Here is a 20,260-nt window from a genome sequence, read left to right on the forward strand (position 1 = left end):
ATACTTGAACTGCATCTGGATAATTGTATTGAAGTTAACTTGTCCCACAAAAAGAAGAAAAACATTAATCTCACTCAGTCTCTAAATATGCTTCTTCTCCATTGCAGTTCATGTCATGGCCATATATCTAAATACTTCCTTCATATTCCTTGGTTTCATATGTGTAAAGCTCTCTTCTCAAACTCGCATGCCATTCTTCAGATCTAATTTCAAAATATATCCCAACTGTAACCACATTTTTACCTCTTCACCATCAACATTTTAAGCCATCTTTACCTCTTCTCTAGACTATTAAAATCGATTTTTAAAAACTGATCTCAGTGCTTCCAGTCATTTTAAAACAAATCAGAACCTGCCACTTCATGCACTAAATGCTTTGATGGCTTCTGGTTACAATAAGAATAGGAATCCAAGTATATAACTAAGTCTACAGGGCTCCATGTGATCTGACCACAGGCAGCCTCTTCAATGTCATAGCCGCCACTCTCCTCTTCATTCATTCCAGTCACACTAGCCACTTTGCTGTTCCTACAGAAAGCCAAGTAAGTTTCTGCCTCCTTTTTGTAAACCATAGAGTAAATTAATGTATATATGTGTATGGAAATTAATTAGTGTGTATTAATGAATCATACATACAATCCTATTATCAATTCAACTAAATAACTAAAATGTGAATTAAGTCAGAAATAAAACAAAGCACTGATTGTAAGATTGATATCAGCCTACTTGGCCAATGCTCATAGCCATTAAATTAATTATTGAGATTATAAAACTTTGTACATAAATAAGTTTTCTATATCACTAATAAGATCAACTAAACATCTGATCTAACTAAAATTTTTAAATGCTTAATTTTTTCAGTTTCTAAAATTTATACAGTTGCCTAATTGTTGATATTCTGAAGTTGAAAAAATAGTTTAAATTTCCTATACTTTAATTTTCCAGTCAGAATGAGTTACTCTGTAATGTTTCATGATGAGAAAAGTGGTACAAATTTATTATATTTACTTACTCACTTTTTTTTAATTGGAAAGGTTTTACATTAACAGTAAGTCCTGAAACTCAAAATGAAGCCTTCCTAGTCAACTGTGATAGTCTTTGAATACCTACTGAAGCAAAAAGCAATTAAAACACCCCCACATTTCTTACCATTAACTTGAAAGATGTGAGTCTGATAGATGTGTTCATAGCCCTCTGCATAGCAGGTGTAATTGCCCATGTGAGTTGTGGTGACCTTGGTAATATATAAGGATCCATCATCTCCAAAGTCCTATAGAAAAAAAGTAAAATTAAATAAAATTAGCTGTTTTTACTTAAAATGTATTTCAACAATTCACTTTTTAAAAAAATGTACTCAGGAGCAAAGTAAATTAAAATATTATCTTTATCAAAATGATCACTGTTAGTTCTATAAAGCTACAAGATTTTATAGGCTGTAATTACTATTTTCTCAAGACAAGTTTTGTTTAAAAAGTATAATCTCAGTATTTATTTGAAATATATGAGCTTATATAAAACAACTGAATTTTCACATATTTATTCTAATTCAGTTTACATTTTAATGAATAAAGGTATAAAATATTTTTCTTATTTATAGCTAACACAAATAGCTCTTAACTACATTCTTCACATTTTTAATTGTCTATTAAGTTTTATATCCTTTAATTATATCTTTACCTAGGAAAAAAATATTAAAACAGTGTGGTTTCAGACATAAAATTTATAGCCATATCAGTAGAACAGGATTTTTTAAGCCTCCCAGAAATAATCAGTACATTAGCTAAAATAACCACGGCATTTCAAATTTATGGGGGGAAATGCATAACCATTTTAGAAAAACGATCAAAAAATCTTGTGCTGTTTATCAAAATCAAATCCAAGAAGCACCTCTGGAAGAGTAAAGACCAGAAAATCTTCTCTTTCATAAAGGGAATGAATACACTGGCAAAAATTGTCATAATCAACTTATTCAGAACTTCAGAAATAGACAAAGGCTCACACCAGCGCACACAGCATTACTGGAAAAAGTGGCTGAATTTCAGCAAGGACAGCGAGGCTGGTGGCTTCCCTCTCTTCAGAGCTACATGGAAGCCTTGGACCACCAGCTTTGTAACTCTGCTAGCAGTGAAAACTATCATCCTAGCAGACCCCGGAGAGAGAAGAACACGTTTGAAGCTCCTCCAAGACCCCATCCTCAGAGAATCATCACAACCTGACCTACATAGCAGCTCCCTGAAAATTTCCATTTTCATGAATTATTTTTATTTGAGCAAGACTTAGAGTTGAGTCCATATGTTTCTGACTCCATATGTTTCTGACTTTACCTATATTCACACCATGTGCATTTCTGTTGAAAATAGCTTCCCTCTAACTGATACTCACTACAGATTAATTACAATCAAAAAAACGACTATGGGACTATTGAATCTGGACCTCAGAATAACGAAAATGTTCTCCCAGTCAAGAAAGAGAGAGACAGAGAGAAGAAGAGAGAGAAAAAGAAACGGGGGAGAAGAAGAAGAATGAGAATAAGGAGGAGGAAGAGGAGAAGCAGAAGGACGCTGGGGAGGAAAGGGGAGGGAGCTTCGGGGGAGGGAGGGGGAAGAGGAGGAGGGTCAGGAGGGAAGGAGAAACAGACTGTATGTTCTGGCCATCAGCTTATTTAGCTGATGAATAATATTTTCTTAATGATTATCAAATAAAAGAAAATTCCTCAACATCATATTATATGAGATTGATCATACCACATTTCTGCAGCTCCCAGGGGCATCTCATGGACTTACAGGAAAAGCCTCATGCCCTGCACGTTAGGGGAGAATTTGGAGATTAAACCCGAACAAGGACGTCACTGAGTGACACCAATGTGTGATAGTATCCCTTGCATCACCACGGGCTACCATTAGAAACAGGGCTCCTGGGTGAGCACTTAGGCTAGAGAACAGAAACACCAAACAGAAAGGCCAGGCTGTCCCTCAGGTTAACATTAAGGCAGGTAGTTGACACACAGCTGGGTATAATATGAGAAAAAGCCAAACCTCTGCAGAAATCAGTTCAGGATGATTAGAGTTAAAGAAATTTTGAGAAAGACTATGAGCCAAAAATAATTCTTGATAACCTGAAATATAATAGCAAGATACCTAATGAGCATAAGGCAGACAAGAACACAGGACATGCATGTACCAGAAAGACTCCTCATGAGCAGAACAGACCAGGGAGACCAAATCAGAACAGAGATGAATCCCCTCACGGGACAAGAATAACTGGAAATAATCATAAAAACCCAAAATATATCTCATATTTGTAATTATGTTTAAATTCATTTATGCCAAACTGCACATAGGTCTTTTAAAGTCTATTTTCAAATAATACTTTTTAAACTATTCATAAAACTTGAAATAAACAACTTTTCCATGTGTTTTCCTGTATAGCTACCTAGAAAGCTTGGCCCTTCCCAATCTACTATAATCCAGATTCCTTCACCAAATGATGTGAAAATTTTCCAAGAATATAACCTTGAGAATGTTTATTAAAGTATCTTATTTTGCTATCTGTGTTATTCTGTAATATGAAATCCTTTTAATGTAGATATGCTCTAAATTAACATATTGTGTGATCCCTTCTAATCTATATATCATTTATTTTTTCCTCTCTCTTCCAAGTAGAAGCAAAATCTTCCACCCTCAATTTCTTTCAATACACAACTTTATAATCACCTTTTCAAACAGCATTTCTGAATAAGCAAGATTGTCTCACCACTTTGAATGAAGCATGGATTGTTTCACTATACTTATAATAAAACTCAATAAATATTTATTGAGCACTTAAATATGTCAGGCACTGTAATAAATAATTTAAATAAATTATCAGATTTTATCCTTTAAGCAACCTTTTTAAAATGCACTACTATTAGCCCCATTTTATATATAAGAAAACTGAAATATGTTTTTGTTTTGTTTTTTTTAATTTTATTTATTTATTTATTTATTTATTTATGGCTGTGTTGGGTCTTCGTTTCTGTGTGAGGGCTTTCTCTAGCTGCGGCGAGCGGGGGCCACTCTTCATTGCGGTGCGTGGGCCTCTCACTATCGCGGCCTCTCTTGTTGCGGAGCACAGGCTCCAGACGCGCAGGCTCAGTAATTGTGGCTCACGGGCCTAGCTGCTCTGCGGCATGTGGGATCTTCCCAGACCAGGGCTCGAACCCATGTCCCCTGCATTGGCAGGCAGACTCTCAACCACTGCGCCACCAGGGAAGCCCAAAACTGAAATATGTTGATGTTAAGCTTGGGCTCATCTGAGGTCACCAACTGCTATGGTCTGGATGTTTGTGTGCCCCACCCAAAGTTCGTCTGTAGAAATACTAAAGCCTAATGTGATAGCGGGCCTTAGGGGGGTGATTAGGTTGTGAGGGTGGGGGCCTTAGGAACAGGATTAGTGCCCTTATCCTACAGAGATTTGAGGACATGGGAGAAGATTCTGGCTATGAATAGAGAGGGGGGCCATCACCCAGAATATTAATGTGCTGGCACCTTGATCTTGGACTTAGCCCTAGAACTGTGAGAAATACATTTTTGTTGTTTATACCACCAAGACTTAGTCTTTTGTTATAGCAGTCCAACAGAGTAAGACACCAACCAAAGTAAGGGATCGGAGACTGGCATCCACACAAATGGTCAGACTCCAGAACTGAACCCTTGTTATTATGCAATTCTTAACCCATCTTCATCTTTCCTGATTCTCCATTATTTTAGCCAAACATAAAACTTACCTTTTGAGTTTTTTTTTTTTTTAATATGGATACATCAATCCTATGCCTTACCTCCATCCTGATTCAGCATTTCTAATCTTTTACTCTTTCATTTTCTCAGCATTTTTCCAGTCTTAAATAGATTAAACTAACTGTGTGATTTTGATGCTCAGCCATGGTTGAGAATTATGTCCTTATATAACAGATGCTCCCTGAATTCGGGAACAAAATCTTGCACTTATTCGGAACCCCCATTACACCTTTATAATCTTGCTGCCAATAGATTCTCCATAAATATTTCTTCAGTGATTAAATCTTTATGAACCTCTACACCATTAAAAAGTTGCCTCAGGGCACTAATGTCTGGAAATTCAATAGAAAAAAAACTAAAACCATTTATTTTGTTGAGTTGACTACCTATATTATTTTCAAAGCAGTACAAAAGGGAACTGTGGAAAAAAGGAAAATCTATAGCACACTTCTAAAATTTTGAAAATTGTATGGCTACTACTAATTGACTATAATCAGTGGTGTAAGAGTAATAATCACAATGTTTAACAACCTATAGAGGATAGGAACTGATCAGTCAGAATGTATAAGGCAGTAAACATCAGGTATGACTATACCAGAATAAAACAGCTGAATTTTAGGCCTGTATTTGCCCACAGGCATTTGTTATGATCCAAAAGATAAACCCATCCATTAGAAAATGGTAAATTTCAAATTTAAGTTTATTTTCCTATTTCATATTATGTTCTTATTCATAGTTTTAAATTACATGGTCCCAGTATTACTATACTTTAAATGAGGTTTTCTATGTAATACATTGCTTTGATATACACTGACATTACTTTCCTTTCTAATTTTGATTTTGCTAGTATGGTTTTACTTTGTAATACTGTGAAAGCTATTTTCCTAGCTTTATATGTGTATAAAATATATTTTCATAAAATAGCAATAAAAGTAATTTAAGCAAGCATCTACATATTGAAATACACAAAAATACCATTATCTCATAATTTATGTAATTTTCTAAAAATTATGGAAGATTCTCACTAGTCCATTTTCTTAGATATTTAATCTATCATCAATAAAAAGCACAGTGAAGTATAAAATTAAATAATATAAATCCGATTTGGTAAATTCGTTACTTTTAATACCTTTTTTCCTAAAGTAAAGAATTTCATGTATCAATTTAAAGAAATACAATAGAAAAGTAAACTAATATGAATTGAAATTTTTTTCCAAATTGATAAGCAAACAAAAAGTCAAGCAACTGCATTCTTTGGTAGAAAACTAAAATTATGAAAACTATGTGCAACAATATTATTTGATGGTATATGTAAAGAGACTAATCATATTTTATTTCACTTGAGAAAATAACCCTGGCAAAAGTTTCCATTAATATAATATAATAGTGAGTAATAAAAATAAGTAAAAATATCAATCACTTTTATAGAACAACTCTTCAAAATGTTTTACAGATATGCAGAGTCAGATTTGCCCAGAAGCTGATAGAGTTTAAGTTTCAGAGCCCCTCATCTGTACAAACAATTTCCAAGGGCCTGGAATGTGTTTATATGGTCATATATTTCTGTAAAATTTAGAAATATATTTATAATTTTCTGTGACTTCTTTTCTTATTTTAATTAATATCCTATTTTATAGCTAATTGTTATTTATAATTTGTATCCTATTTCTTAAATAGAACACCTTCAAAATGTAGGTACTTTAAAACATCAAGATCTATATAACTTTGAAATATATTAATTAACCACATTATTTATATTTTGACAATATGTTTTACACACAAAGAAACAGAAGTCAGAAGAGTTAACTTTTCTGTGGAGGCTAATAAGTTAATGATACAATATTCAGAACTAGGCTGTCTGGCTCTGCTTTTGAAGGTCCACACTTACAGACCCAGGTGTTTACATGGATGGATCTCCAAGCTCAATGTCACATATATATAGAATGCAGTACGGCTCAATTTACGTAAAGTTCAAAACAGGCAAAAATAAACTGCGTGTTTTAGAGACAAATACATTTATGGTCAGAGTAAAAAGAACTGGTTAACATACGACTCATGGTAGGAGTTATATCTAGAGTAGAAGGAAAATATAGTGGGGAAGAGCCTACAAGGGCTTCAAGTGTGTTTGTCATGTTATAGTCTTAAATGAGTATTGAGTCTATAATTATCCACATATTATTTTACTTTAAATTGTACCTATCTTATAGATACCCTCAGGCATGGGTAATATTGAAATATAAAAAGAAATTCAATAAAAAATCTGCTAGACATTAAATTGTGTATCTTGAAGTACATAGCTTTCCCTAAGTATATATATCAATAGAAATTTCAAAATCTCTTTCTCATTACTTTAAATACATTGGAATTGCACTTCTTAATTTAATGGAATAAAAATAAAACGTTTAGATTTTAAACTATATTTCTGTGTATTTCAAAAGAGAATAAATCCTTATTTTGGTTTTCTTAAAAATATTTTTAACATAGTAACCAAAGTACCCGGAATCCTGGTAACTTTTATGGAATTGGTTAATTAATGACACGTATTACAGAGTTCTGGCTCCATTTTAGGACAGATAGATGGAAAGAGTGTTATCCAAACAAGAAGAAGCTGGGCAATCTGCAAAATCACCCTGTTCTTGAACCCATCAGTGTGCTGACTTTGAAAGGCAATAATGAAAGTAAAATCTGAGGAAAGCTGGAGTGAGCCTCCAAACAGACAAGACACAGGCAATCACTCACTTCTAACAGAGCACTGGAAGGAAACAAGGCGGCCGTTCAAACAGGTACAAAAGATATCAACTAACTTCTTAAGGAACTGCTAAAAGCTGAGCAGCCACAGTTGTGAGAGTACAGAGCCCTGAGAGCACAGACAGCGGCAGTCCCTTCTCCATGGACCCCACTCTTTGCTTCTGAAAAGTCTGGAGTCAGGAGAGAGCTGAGAAAGCATCCCTCAGGTAATAATGGCGCTGCTGAGGGAGAAAACAATTCTTACCTGGATCCTTCTCCCCAGTGGAGCAAAGTCTTAAGCTGCTGGAGAAAAAGGCAGCAAATCCTGTCAGTTTCAGTGGGTGAAAACTGACAGAGCTTGGGAAAAGGAGAAAAGCAAGAAATCCTCCTAGTTTCAGAGAATTAAAGATCCTTTACCACTGGAGGCAGGGCAGCATCATGGAGAAAACCTGGCTCAAAAGACTCAAGACACATGAGCTGCCTAAGGCTGAGGCTGAATGAGGAACACGTAGAAAGCTTCGCTCCTCACCACCCAGGCTAGCGAGGATCAAGAAACCAGCAACAGCGGACTAACAGAGGGACAAGAGCATGGAGAGACAAAGGTGCAGGCTCACAGGGAGCACCTAAAACTGAGGGTGGACGAAGCACACCTGGGAGATGCTCAGATATCCCATCAGTCTGGTTCTTACCCTAACCACAAGGTGGCGCTGAAGAAACCGAGGCTGGCGGCGCATTGAAGGTAATCACAGCAACCAATAAAACTGAAACGCAGCACAGCCCCTCATTAAAGGCCACGCAATGAAAGAGGCATGCTTATTTCCAGACATAAATACTATCTACCTTGGTCTCTGCTACCCTACACAGAGCATGTACATTTCAATGAAAAGTTATGAGACATATAAAATGGAAAGGAAAAATAATCCACTGTTGAGAGACAAAACAAACAGAGGATTTAAAATAACCATGATTAATACGTTACAAGCTCCAGTGGAAAGACTTGAAGACATTCATGAATAGATGGGTCATTTCAGCAGAGAAATGGAAACAATAAGCAAATGGCAAAGGGCGTGCTGGAAATAAATGTACCCTCCCCACAGTAACAGAGATGAAGCATGACTCTGCCAGGCTCATCAGTAGACCTGACACATCCAAGGAAGGCCTCAGTGAACTTGAACATAGGTCAACAGACAGTACTCGGATGGAAACAAAAGAGGAAATTATTGAAAACAATTTTGAAAGAACAGAGTATCCAAGGCATGTAGGCCGATATTAGTCTAAAATATACTTAATTGAAATCCCAGAAGGAAAAGGGAGAGAATGGGGAGAAAACATTTGAAAATGAATGGTTTAGAATTTTCCACAAATAAGAATTATAAAACAATCTAGAAATATATTCATACTGTTGAAGACCAAAGGTAAAGAGAAGTATTAAAGTCTGTCAGAGAAAAGTACATAATCATCTTCAGGAAATGGAAAGTCTCCCAGGTTTTTGAGACCAGGTATAACCAGAGTAAAGGTATCACCATGCCTGAAAAAAATTATCATTTAGAGGAGTGAATGTCTACCAAAGAGGTTAAGAAAAATCAGAGAAGGGAGGTAACAATATCAAATCTCCAGCATAAAGTGTGCTTTTCCTGGCTAGGAGAAGTTGGATCACCCAGTCATCTATAGCTTTATTGTAAAAATTAATAAATCAATTAATTGTATGAGCATATATAAATAACAAGTAAATACGTTTTTTTAAAAAAACAGATTTTGATGCTACTATCATTTTATCAGTGGTAAAACTAACCATTTCTTGATATTTGTACTCAAATAATATTCATTTCTGATGATTTTCTTTTCAATAGCATTTGCTTCTTACTTTCAACGTAATTTCGATCATTATCTTTCCAATATCTTCTTAGGTAGATTTTACGATTCTGTTAAGTTGAGTTTAATATTCGTTGATAGATATTTTAAATATCAGGGATTAAATTGGCAAATAATATTATGCAAAACCCACTCAGCATTACTACCATGAATCAACAGTCTTGAATCAGAAGAACTCTGGGACCCTGAAGAAAGCAAGCACATCATTCAGGAACTAATCAAGAGTCAGGAACCACACGGTAATATGAACATGGAAATTTTAACTGGAACTATTAACGTAACAGGGAATTGTCTACTAACAAATAAAGGATACTATAAAGAACATAGGAATAACAGATTTAGGAGCAACCAGAACCCCTAGGGTTGAGATTGTGAACCCAAGGGAGAGACTTCTTTCCTTCAGTGTGGACACCCAGACCTCTTTGTAGAGGGAAGGTGGGTGTATCTCTGGCTCATTGGAGAGTAGAGAAATTCACAGAGGCTGCAAAGCCTCCCCGGGAGTACAGAGGCATCCTGCTGGAAATGCCCACTGAGAAACCACTGTGGCATTGCTGGAGGAATCTGCCCACGGGGACTATCCTGAGCTGCTATAAATCAGGCACTTTTGGAGCCAAGGAACTGGAGGATCTGTGTGCTCTGCTGAAGCCTAGGTACTAAGAAATGTGCACATAGTGCAGGAGCCTGTCTAGAAAAACACATCAGACTTGGAAGAGAAACTCCTTTCTTACTCCAGTGTCTCCTTGTTACCCTCTACTCACAAAGCATGCCATCTGCTACAGGAGAAACATGCACAGGGTCCAGATATACTATTCTAGGGTATTCATTTAAGAGTGATTTGCAGCAGACAGCTGATGTGTCAATAACTAGTACATCAAATTTTAATGTCTCTCAAGAAAAATGCCATTTTGGAAAAGGAAATATCAGCTATCTGGTCTACAGCAAGCCACATGATTTGCACTACACACATTTTCTATTCTAATCATTTGCCAATAATAAGGGAAAAGAAAGAGACAATGCACAGAGAATAAATTCAAAAGTATCTTAGAGCTGGTTACATCAGTGTTTTCAATTTCTGAAAACTCACCAAGCTGTAAACCTAAGGTTTATACTCCTGTCTTTATCATTTTTATATTTCAATAAAAACTGTTAAAATAAGCCATACGTGTTGCAAAGTTTAATTTCTGATGATGTAGCTTGTACATAGCACTCCCTGGAATCCATGTATTTAGCCCTATTGACACACTTATTTCTTTATGTTGTAATTGCCTATTTAACTGCCATGACTCTGAATTGAAAATAATCTTATTTCCAGGCTCTAAATAAAGGTTTCTTCAAAAGAAATAATTGAAGAATGAGCTTATCTTGGAAGTAAAGACTTGTCAATCATTCAAAATATGTTTTTTCTATGACTTCTTACAGGTTCCTAGTTTATCTCTAAATGAAGGTAATTGCCATTATAAATGCAATCAGAAAGCTGATTCCAACAGTACTAATTACTCTATGTCAAAAATCAAATGCCCCCCTTTCATTCACTAAGTTCTTTTTTTTAAAAAAATGACATATATTTGACTTCTATTACTTTCAGGTGTATAGCATAGAAATTTAACATTTTTATAGATTACACTTCATACAAAGTTATTATAAAACATTGACTATATTCCTTGTGCTGTACATTAGATCTTTGTAACTTATTTATTTTATACATAGTAGCTGGTACCCCTTAATCCTCTTCACCCATTTTGCCCCTTCCCCCATCCCTCTTTCCTCTGGAAACCACCAGTCTGTTCTCTGTACCCGTGAGTCTGTTTCTGCTTTGTTATATTTGTTCCTTTATTTTATTTTTTTAGATTCCACATATAAGTGAAATCATGCCCTTCAATGAAATTTAGCTGGAGAGCCAATCTTGCCCCAAAACTGAAAATTGAACTCTCTTCACCCTTCAAGGGAGAATCATTCCCTGTCTTAGAAGACAGGTCTTTCCAATAGCATTGTTAACAAATGAATCACCTTCTGCGGTAGACAGATTTCATTGATGGTCTCAATTAATTCTTTTCCAAGCCATGCCGTTTGCTTTGTAACTTTCTAGTCTTCCCTTTGACTGTGGACTTGTCTATGTTACATGCTCTGGCCAAAGCGATGTTAGCAAATGTGATGCAAGCAGAGAAGTGAAGAAAGAAAAGTGCACTTCTGCTTGCCCTGTTCGTGACACGGCCTGCTGTCTCCTGGATGCTCACCGCCAACATGAGAACGAGTGCTCACCAGCCTGGTGGCAGGTGGGAGTCCACGCGAAGCAAAGCTGCATCATCTCAGCTGAAGCTACCAGAGGCTGGTCAGTTCAAAGCATACCCTTAAGCTTGTTACACAGGAGTGGGAACACGCAGCCAAACCAGCCCGGTTCAATCCAGAGCAGCAGGTGCCCCAAGCTGACCCAAAACCTTGCAAAAAGTAATGAATGGTTGTGATTTTAAGTCACTAAATTTTGCAGTAATGTGTCATGGAGCAATATCTGGCTATGTACTATAACTTTTTACCTCTGGCTAAAGTTTTCTCTCGCGACGATTTTTAAAAATTTTTTAGAATGCTGTTTTGTTTTCTTAAGAAATAATATTCGTAGCACTTCACTGGAGCTATTGCACAGGCAAGCTAAATTGAGAATCAAAAAGAGCACTGAGATTCTTATACGAGGTGGTCACTTGGATTTCTCAATAGCTAGAGACCATTTTTCTTCATACCAGCAAGAGAGATTGTGAATCCAAATTGCATTACAACTAAAATACAGAATATTACGTACCATGGACTTTTTGGGTTACTTGGGACAAGTTAAAAGCTAAAATTTAAAATCTACAAATGTTGAGTCCACCAAATGATATAATTGGTAAACAATAAGAATTATATTTTATCAATTGTTTTTGGACCTAGAAATTATCATACTAAGTGAAGTAAATCAGACAAAGACAAATATTATATGATATCACTTAATGCAGAATCTTAAAGATGATACAAATGAACTTATTTACAAAACAGAAACAGACTCACAGGCAAGAAAACAAACTTCTGTTACCAAAGGGGAAAGGCATGGGTGGGGGAGACAGGGGATAAATTATGAGTTTGGGATTAACATATATGCACTATTATATAAGAAATAGATAACCAACAAGGTCCTATTGTATAGCACAGGGAACTATATTCAATATATTGTAATAACCTGTAATGAAAAAGAATCTGAAAAAGAATATATATATATATGTATGTATAAATTGCCTCTTAACTAATCACAAAGAAAAAGATATAATTGATGTTGAGAACCTGAATAAAGCCAGCTGATTTTTATTCTGCTCCTAAACTTAAATAATTTTCAACTCTCCAATTCCGTGTTTGCATATGTATATGAATCACTTTGCTGTACACCAGAAATTAACACAGCACTGTAAATTAACTAAAGTCGAGGGTAGGAAAAGATGGCAGAAGAGTAAGACGCGGAGATCACCTTCCTCCCCACAGATACATCAGAAATACATCTACACGTGGAACTGCTCCTACAGAACACCTACTGAACGCTGGCAGAAGACCTCAGACCTCCCAAAAGGCAAGAAACTCCCCATGTACCTGGGGAGGGCAAAAGAAAAAAGAAACAACAGAGACAAAAGAATAGGGACGGGGCCTGCACCAGTGGGAGGGAGCCGTGAAGGAGGAAAGGTGTCCAAACACTAGGAGCCCCTTCGCGGGCGGACACTACGGGTGACGGAGGGGGGAGCTTCGGAGCCACGGAGGAGAGCGCAGCCACAGGGGTGCGGAGGGCAAAGCGGAGAGATTCCCGCACGGAGGATCAGCGCCGAGCGGCACTCACCAGCCCGAGAGGCTTGTCTGCTCCCCCGCCGGGGCGGGCGGGGCTGGGAGCTGAGGCTCGGGCTGCGGTCGGATCGCAGGGAGAGGACTGGGGTTGGCGGCGTGAACACAGCCTGAAGGGGCTAGTGCGCCACGGCGAGCCGGGAGGGAGTCCGGGAAAAGGTCTGCAGCTGCCGAAGAGGCAAGAGACTTTTTCTTACCTCTTTGTTTCCTGGTGCGCGAGGAGAGGGGATTCAGAGCGCCGCCTAAACGAGCTCCAGAGACGGGCACGAGCCGTGTGGACCCCAGAGACGGGCCTGAGACGCTAAGGCTGCTGCTGCCGCCACCAAGAAGCCTGTGTGCGAGCACAGGTCACTCTCCACACCGCCCCTCCCGGGAGCCTGTGCAGCCCGCCACAGCCAGGCTCCCGAGATCCAGGGACAAATTCCTCGGGAGAACGCACGGCGCGCCTCGGGCTGCTGCAACGTCACGACGCCTCTGACGCCGCAGGCTCGCCCCGCCTCCTCCGTACCGCTCCCTCCCCCCGCCTGAGTGAGCCAGAGCCCCCGAAGCAGCTGCGCCTTTAACCCCGTCCTGTCTGAGCGATGAACAGACGCCCTCAGGCGACCTACACGCAGAGGCGGGTCCAAATCCAAAGCTGAACCCCGGGAGCTGTGCGAACAAAGAAGAGAAAGGGAAATCTCTCCCAGCAGCCTCAGAAGCAGCGGATTAAAGCTCCACAATCAACTTGATGTGCCTGCATCTGTTGAATACCTGAATAGACAACAAATCATCCCAAATTGAGGAGGTGGACTTTGGGAACAAGATATATTATTTTTTCCCCTTTTCCTCCTTTTGTGAGTGTGTATATGTATGCTTCTGTGTGAGATTTAGTCTGTATAGCTTTGCTTTCACCATTTGTCCTAGGGTTCTCTCCGTCCATTTTTTTTTTCTTTTTAATTAAAAAAATTTTTTTTCCTTAATAACTATTTTTTATTTTAATAACTTTATTTTATTTTATCCTCTTTCTTTCTATTTTTTCTTCCTTTTATTCTGTGCCATGTGCATGAAAGACTCTTGGTGCTCCAGCCAGGTATCAGGTCTGTGCCTCTAAGGTGGGAGAGCCAATCTCAGGACACTGGTCCACAAGAGACCACCCAGCTCCACGTAATACCAAATGGCAAAAATCTCCCAGAGATCTCCATCTCAACACAAAGACCCAGCTTCACTCAACGACCAGCAAGCTACAGTGCTGGACACCCTATGCCAAACAAATAGCAAGACAGGAACACAGCCCCATCCATTAGCAGAGAGGCTGCCTAAAATCATAATAAGGCCACAGACACCCCAAAACACACCAGCAGACGTGGACCTGCCCACCAGAAAGACAAGATACAGCCTCATCCACCAGAACACTGGCACTAGTCCCCTCCACCAGAAAGCCTACACAACCCACTGAACCAACCTTAGCCACTGGGGACAGACACCAAAAAAAAAAACAACAGAAACTATGAACCTGCAGCCTATGAAAAGGAGACCCCCAAACACAGTAAGATAAGCAAAATGAGAAGACAGTAAAACACAGCAGATGAAGGAGCAAGGTAAAAACACACCACACCTAACAAATGAAGAGGAAATAGGCAGTCTACCTGAAAAAGAATTCAGAATAATGATAGTAAGGATGATCCAAAATCTTGCAAATAAGATAGACAAAATGCAAGAAACATATAACAAGGACGTAGAAGAACTAAAGAGGACCCAAGCAATGATGAAAAACACAATAAATGAAATTAAAAATACTCTAGATGGGATCAATAGCAGAATAACTGAGGCAGAAGAACGGATAAGTGACCTGCAAGATAAAATAGTGGAAATAACAATGGCAGAGCAGAATAAAGGAAAAAGAATGAAAAGAACTGAGGACAATCTCAGAGACCTCTGGGACAACATTAAATGCACCAACATTCGAATTATAGTAGTCCCAGAAGAAGAAGAGAAAAAGAAAGGGACTGAGAAAATATTTGAAGAGATTATAGTTGAAAACTTCCCTTATATGGGAAAGGAAATAGTTAATCAAGTTCTGGAAGCACAGAGAGACCCATACAGGATAAATCCAAGGAGAAACATGCCAAGACACATATTAATCAAACTATCAAAACTTAAATATAAAGAAAACATATTAAAAGCAGCAAGGGAAAAACAACAAATAACACACAACGGAATCCCCATAAGGTTAACAGCTGAACTTTCAGCAGAAACTCTGCAAGCCAGAAGGGAGTGGCAGGACATATTTAAAGTGATGAAGGAGAAAAACCTACAACCAAGATTACTCTACCCAGCAAGGATCTCATTCAGATTTGATGGAGAAATTAAAATCTTTACAGACAGGCAAAAGCTGAGAGAGTTCAGCACCACCAAACCAGCTTTACAACAAATGCTAAAGGAACTTCTCTAGGCAAGAAACACAAGAGAAGGAAAACACCTACAATAACAAACCCAAAACATTTAAGAAAATGGGAATAGGAACATACATATCGAGAATTACCTTAAATGTAAATGGATTAAATGCTCCCACCAAAAGACACAGACTGGCTGAATGGATACAAAAACAAGACCCGTATATATGCTATCTACAAGAGACACACTTCAGACCTAGGGACACATACAGACTGAAAGTGAGAGGATGGAAAAAGATATTCCATTTAAATGGAAATCAGAAGAAAGCTGGAGTAGCAGTTCTCATATCAGACAAAATAGACTTTAAAATAAAGACTATTACAAGAGACAAAGAAAGACACTACATAATGATCAAGGGATCATTCCAAGAAGAAGATATAACAATTGTAAATATTTAGGCACCCAACATAGGAGCACCTCAATACATAAGGCAAATACTAACAGACATAAAAGGGGAAATCGACAGCAACACAATCATAGTAGGGGACTTTATTACCCCACTTTCAACAATGGACAGATCATCCAAAATGAAAATAAATAAGGAAACACAAGCTTTAAATGATACATTAAACAAGATGGATTTAATTGATATTTATAGGACATTCCACCCAAAAACAACAGAATACACATTTTGCTCAAGTGCTCATGGAACATTCTCCAGGATAGATCATATCTTGGATCACAAATCAAGCCTTGGTAATTTTAAGAAAATTGAAATCGTATCAAATATCTTTTCCGACCAGGACGCTTTGAGACTAGATATCAATTCCAGGAAAAGATCTGTAAAAAATACAAACACATGGAGGCTACACAATACACTACTTAATAACGAAGTGATCACTGAAGAAATCAAAGGGGAAATCAAAAAGTACCTAGAAACAAATGACAATGGAGACACGACGACCCAAAATCAATGGGATGCAGCAAAAGAAGTTCTAAGAGGGAAGTTTATAGCAATACAATCCTACCTTAAGAAACAGGAAACATCTCAAATAAACAACCTAACCTTGCACCTAAAGCAATTAGAGAAAGAGGAATAAAAATCCCCCAAAGTTAGCAGAAGGAAAGAAATCATAAAGACCAGATCAGAAATAAATGAAAAAGAAATGAAGGAAACAATAGCAAAGATCAATAAAACTAAAAGCTGGTTCTTTGAGAAGATAAACAAAATTGATAAACCATTAGCCAGACTCATCAAGAAAAAAAGAGAGAAGACTCAAATCATTAGAATTAGAAAGGAAAAAGGGGAAGTAACAACTGACACTGCAGAAATACAAACGATCATGAGAGATTACTACAAGCAGCTCTATGCCAATAAAATGGACAACCTGGAAGAAATGGACAAATTCTTAGAAATGCACAACCTGCCGAGACTGAACCAGGAAGAAATAGAAAATATGAACAGACCAATCACAAGCACTGAAATTGAAACTGTGATTAAAAATCTTCCAACAAACAAAAGCCCAAGACCAGATGGCTTCACATGCAAATTCTATCAAACATTTAGAGAAGAGCTAACACCTATCCTTGTCAAACTTTTCCAAAATATAGCAGAGGGAGAAACAGTCCCAAACTCATTCTACGAGGCCACCATCACCCTGATACCAAAACCAGAAAAAGATGTCACAAAGAAAGAAAACTACAGGCCAATATCACTGATGAACATAGCTGCAAAAATCCTCAACAAAATACTAGCAAACAGAATCCAACAGCACATTAAAAGGATCATACACCATGATCAAGTGGGGTTTATCCCAGGAATGCAAGGATTCTTCAATATACGCAAATCAATCAACGTGATACACCATATTAACAAATTGAAGGAGAAAAACCATATGATCGTCTCAATAGATGCAGAGAAAGCTTTCGACAAAATTCAACACCAATTTATGATAAAAACCCTGCAGAAAGTAGGCATAGAGGGAACTTTCCTCAACATAATAAAGGCCATATATAACAAACCCACAGCCAACATCGTCCTCAATGGTGAAAAACTGAAACCATTTCCACTAAGATCAGGAACAAGACAAGGTTGCCCACTCTCACCACTATTATTCAACATAGTTTTGGAAGTGTTAGCCACAGCAATCAGAGAAGAAAAATAAATAAAAGGAATCCAAATTGGAAAAGAAGAAGTAAAGCTGTCACTGTTTGCAGATGACATGATACTATACATAGAGAATCCTAGAGATGCTACCAGAAAACTACTAGATCTAATCAATGAATTCGGTAAAGTAGCAGGATACAAAATTAATGCACAGAAATCTCTTGCATTCCTATACACTAATGATGAAAAATCTGAAAATGAAATTAAGAAAACACTCCCATTTACCACTGCAACAAAAAGAATAAAATATCTAGGAATAAACCTACCTAAGGAGACAAAAGACCTGTATGCAGAAAACTATAAGACAGTGATGAAAGAAATCAAAGCTGATACAAAGAGATGAACAGATATACCATGTTCTTGGTTTGGAAGAATCAACATTGTGAAAATGACTCTACTACCCAAAGAAATCTACAGATTCAATGCAATCCCTATCAAACTACCACTGGCATTTTTCACAGAACTAGAACAAAAAATTTTGCAATTTGTATGGAAACACAAAAGACCCCGAATAGCTAATGCAATCTTGAGAATGAAAAATGGAGCTGGAGGAATCAGGCTCCCTGACTTCAGACTATACTACAAAGCTACAGTAATCAAGACAGTATGGTACTGGCACAAAAACAGAAATATAGATCAATGGAACAGGATAGAAAGCCCAGAGTTAAACCAACGCACATATGGTCACCATATTTTTGATAAAGGAGGGAAGCATATACAGTGGAGAAAAGACAGCCTCTTCAATAAGTGGTGCTGGGAAAACTGGACAGGTACCTGTAAAAGTATGAAATTAGAACACTCCCTAACACCATACACAAAAATAAACTCAAAATGGATTAAAGACCTAAATGTAAGGTCAGACACTATCAAACTCTTAGAGGAAAACATAGGCAGAACACTCTATGACATAAATCACAGCAAGATCCTTTTTGACCCAGCTCCCAGAGAAATGGAAATAAAAACACAAATAAACAAATGGGACCTAAGGAAACTTAAAAGCTTTTGCACAGCAAAGGAAACCATAAACAAGACCAAAAGACAGCCCTCAGAATGGGAGAAAATATTTGCAAATGAAGCAACTGATAAAAGATTAATCTCCCAAATTTACAAGCAGCTTATGCAGCTAAATAACAAAAAAACAAACAACCCAATCCCAAAATAGGCAGAAGACCTAAACATACATTTCTCCAAAGAAGATATACAGATTGCCAACAAACACATGAAAGAATGCTCAACATCATTAATCATTAGAGAAATGCAAATGAAAGCTACAATGAGATATCATCTCACACCGGTCAGAATGGCCATCATCAAAAAATCTAGAAACAATAAATGCTGGAGAGAGTGTGGAGAAAAGGGAACACTCTTGCACTGTTGATGGGAATGTAAATGGATACAGCCACTATGGAGAACAGTATGGAGGTTCCTTAAAAAACTAAAAATAGAACTACCATACGACCCAGCAATCCCACTACTGGGCATATACCCTGAGAAAACCATAATTCAAAAAGAGTCATGTACCAAAATGTTCATTGCAGCTCTATTTACAATAGCCAGGACATGGAAGCAACCTAAGTGTCCATCATCGGATGAATGGATAAAGAAGATGTGGCACATATACACAATGGAATATTACTCAGCCATAAAAAGAAACGAAATGGAGTTATTTGTAGTGAGGTGGATGGAGTTAGAGTCTGTCATACAGAGTGAAGTAAGTCAGAAAGAGAAAAACAAATACAGTATTCTAACACATATATATGGAATCTAAGGGGAAAAAGAAAAAGGTCATGAAGAACCTAGTGGTAAGATGGGAATAAAGACACAGACCTACTAGAGAATGGATTTGAGGATATGGGGAGGGGGAAGGGTAAGCTGTGACAAAGTGAGAGGTGGCATGGACATATATACACTACCAGACGTAAAATAGATGGCTAGTGGGAAGCAGCCGCATAGCACAGGGAGATTAGCTCGGTGCTTTGCGACCACCTAGAGGGGTGGGATAGGGAGGGTGGGAGGGAGGGAGATGCAAGAGGGAAGAGATGTGGGAATATATTTATATGTATAACTGATTCACTTTGTTATAAAGGAGAAACTAACACACCATTGTAAAGCAATTATACTCCAATAAAGATGTTTAAAAAAAATAACTAAAGTCAATAAAATAATAAAATAAAATAAAAATTAAAAAAAAATAAAAGGCAGCATCCTCTGGGTGCTTGTCATGGACAAAAAAAAAAAAAAAGAATTGCACATACAATAGGGGTGGTCTGATTTCCACATTAAGAGACATTGTTTCAAGGATTAAATAAAAGTTTTTGAAAATCATTTGGAAATGTTTTACAATAAAATAGGTCCTAATTCAATAAATGTAGGCTTACTGACTGTTTCACTAAGTGTGCATGAGCCCATAGGTTGTTATTAAGGAATATAATAAGTTTGATGACTTTGTCAATTAAGCAATAATGATGAACAGCTGCACAAAATCTGTCTCCTGGTC

General features: G+C 37.5%; 1 protein-coding gene across 3 annotated transcripts in view; it reads right to left on the bottom strand.

The window, feature by feature from the left end:
- The window catches only part of FSTL5 (follistatin like 5), a 768,953-nt gene that overhangs the window by 197,759 nt on the left and 550,934 nt on the right, over positions 1–20,260 (bottom strand). For all 3 annotated transcript variants that reach the window (XM_036853815.1, XM_036853816.1, XM_036853817.1), the window contains one exon: positions 1,150–1,270. In XM_036853815.1, coding sequence (XP_036709710.1) covers positions 1,150–1,270 — 121 coding nt within the window. The remainder of the gene's footprint in view (positions 1–1,149; positions 1,271–20,260) is intronic.

This window comes from Balaenoptera musculus, chromosome 5, assembly GCF_009873245.2.
Source record: "Balaenoptera musculus isolate JJ_BM4_2016_0621 chromosome 5, mBalMus1.pri.v3, whole genome shotgun sequence".
In the NCBI taxonomy this organism is placed as follows: Eukaryota; Metazoa; Chordata; class Mammalia; order Artiodactyla; family Balaenopteridae; genus Balaenoptera; species Balaenoptera musculus.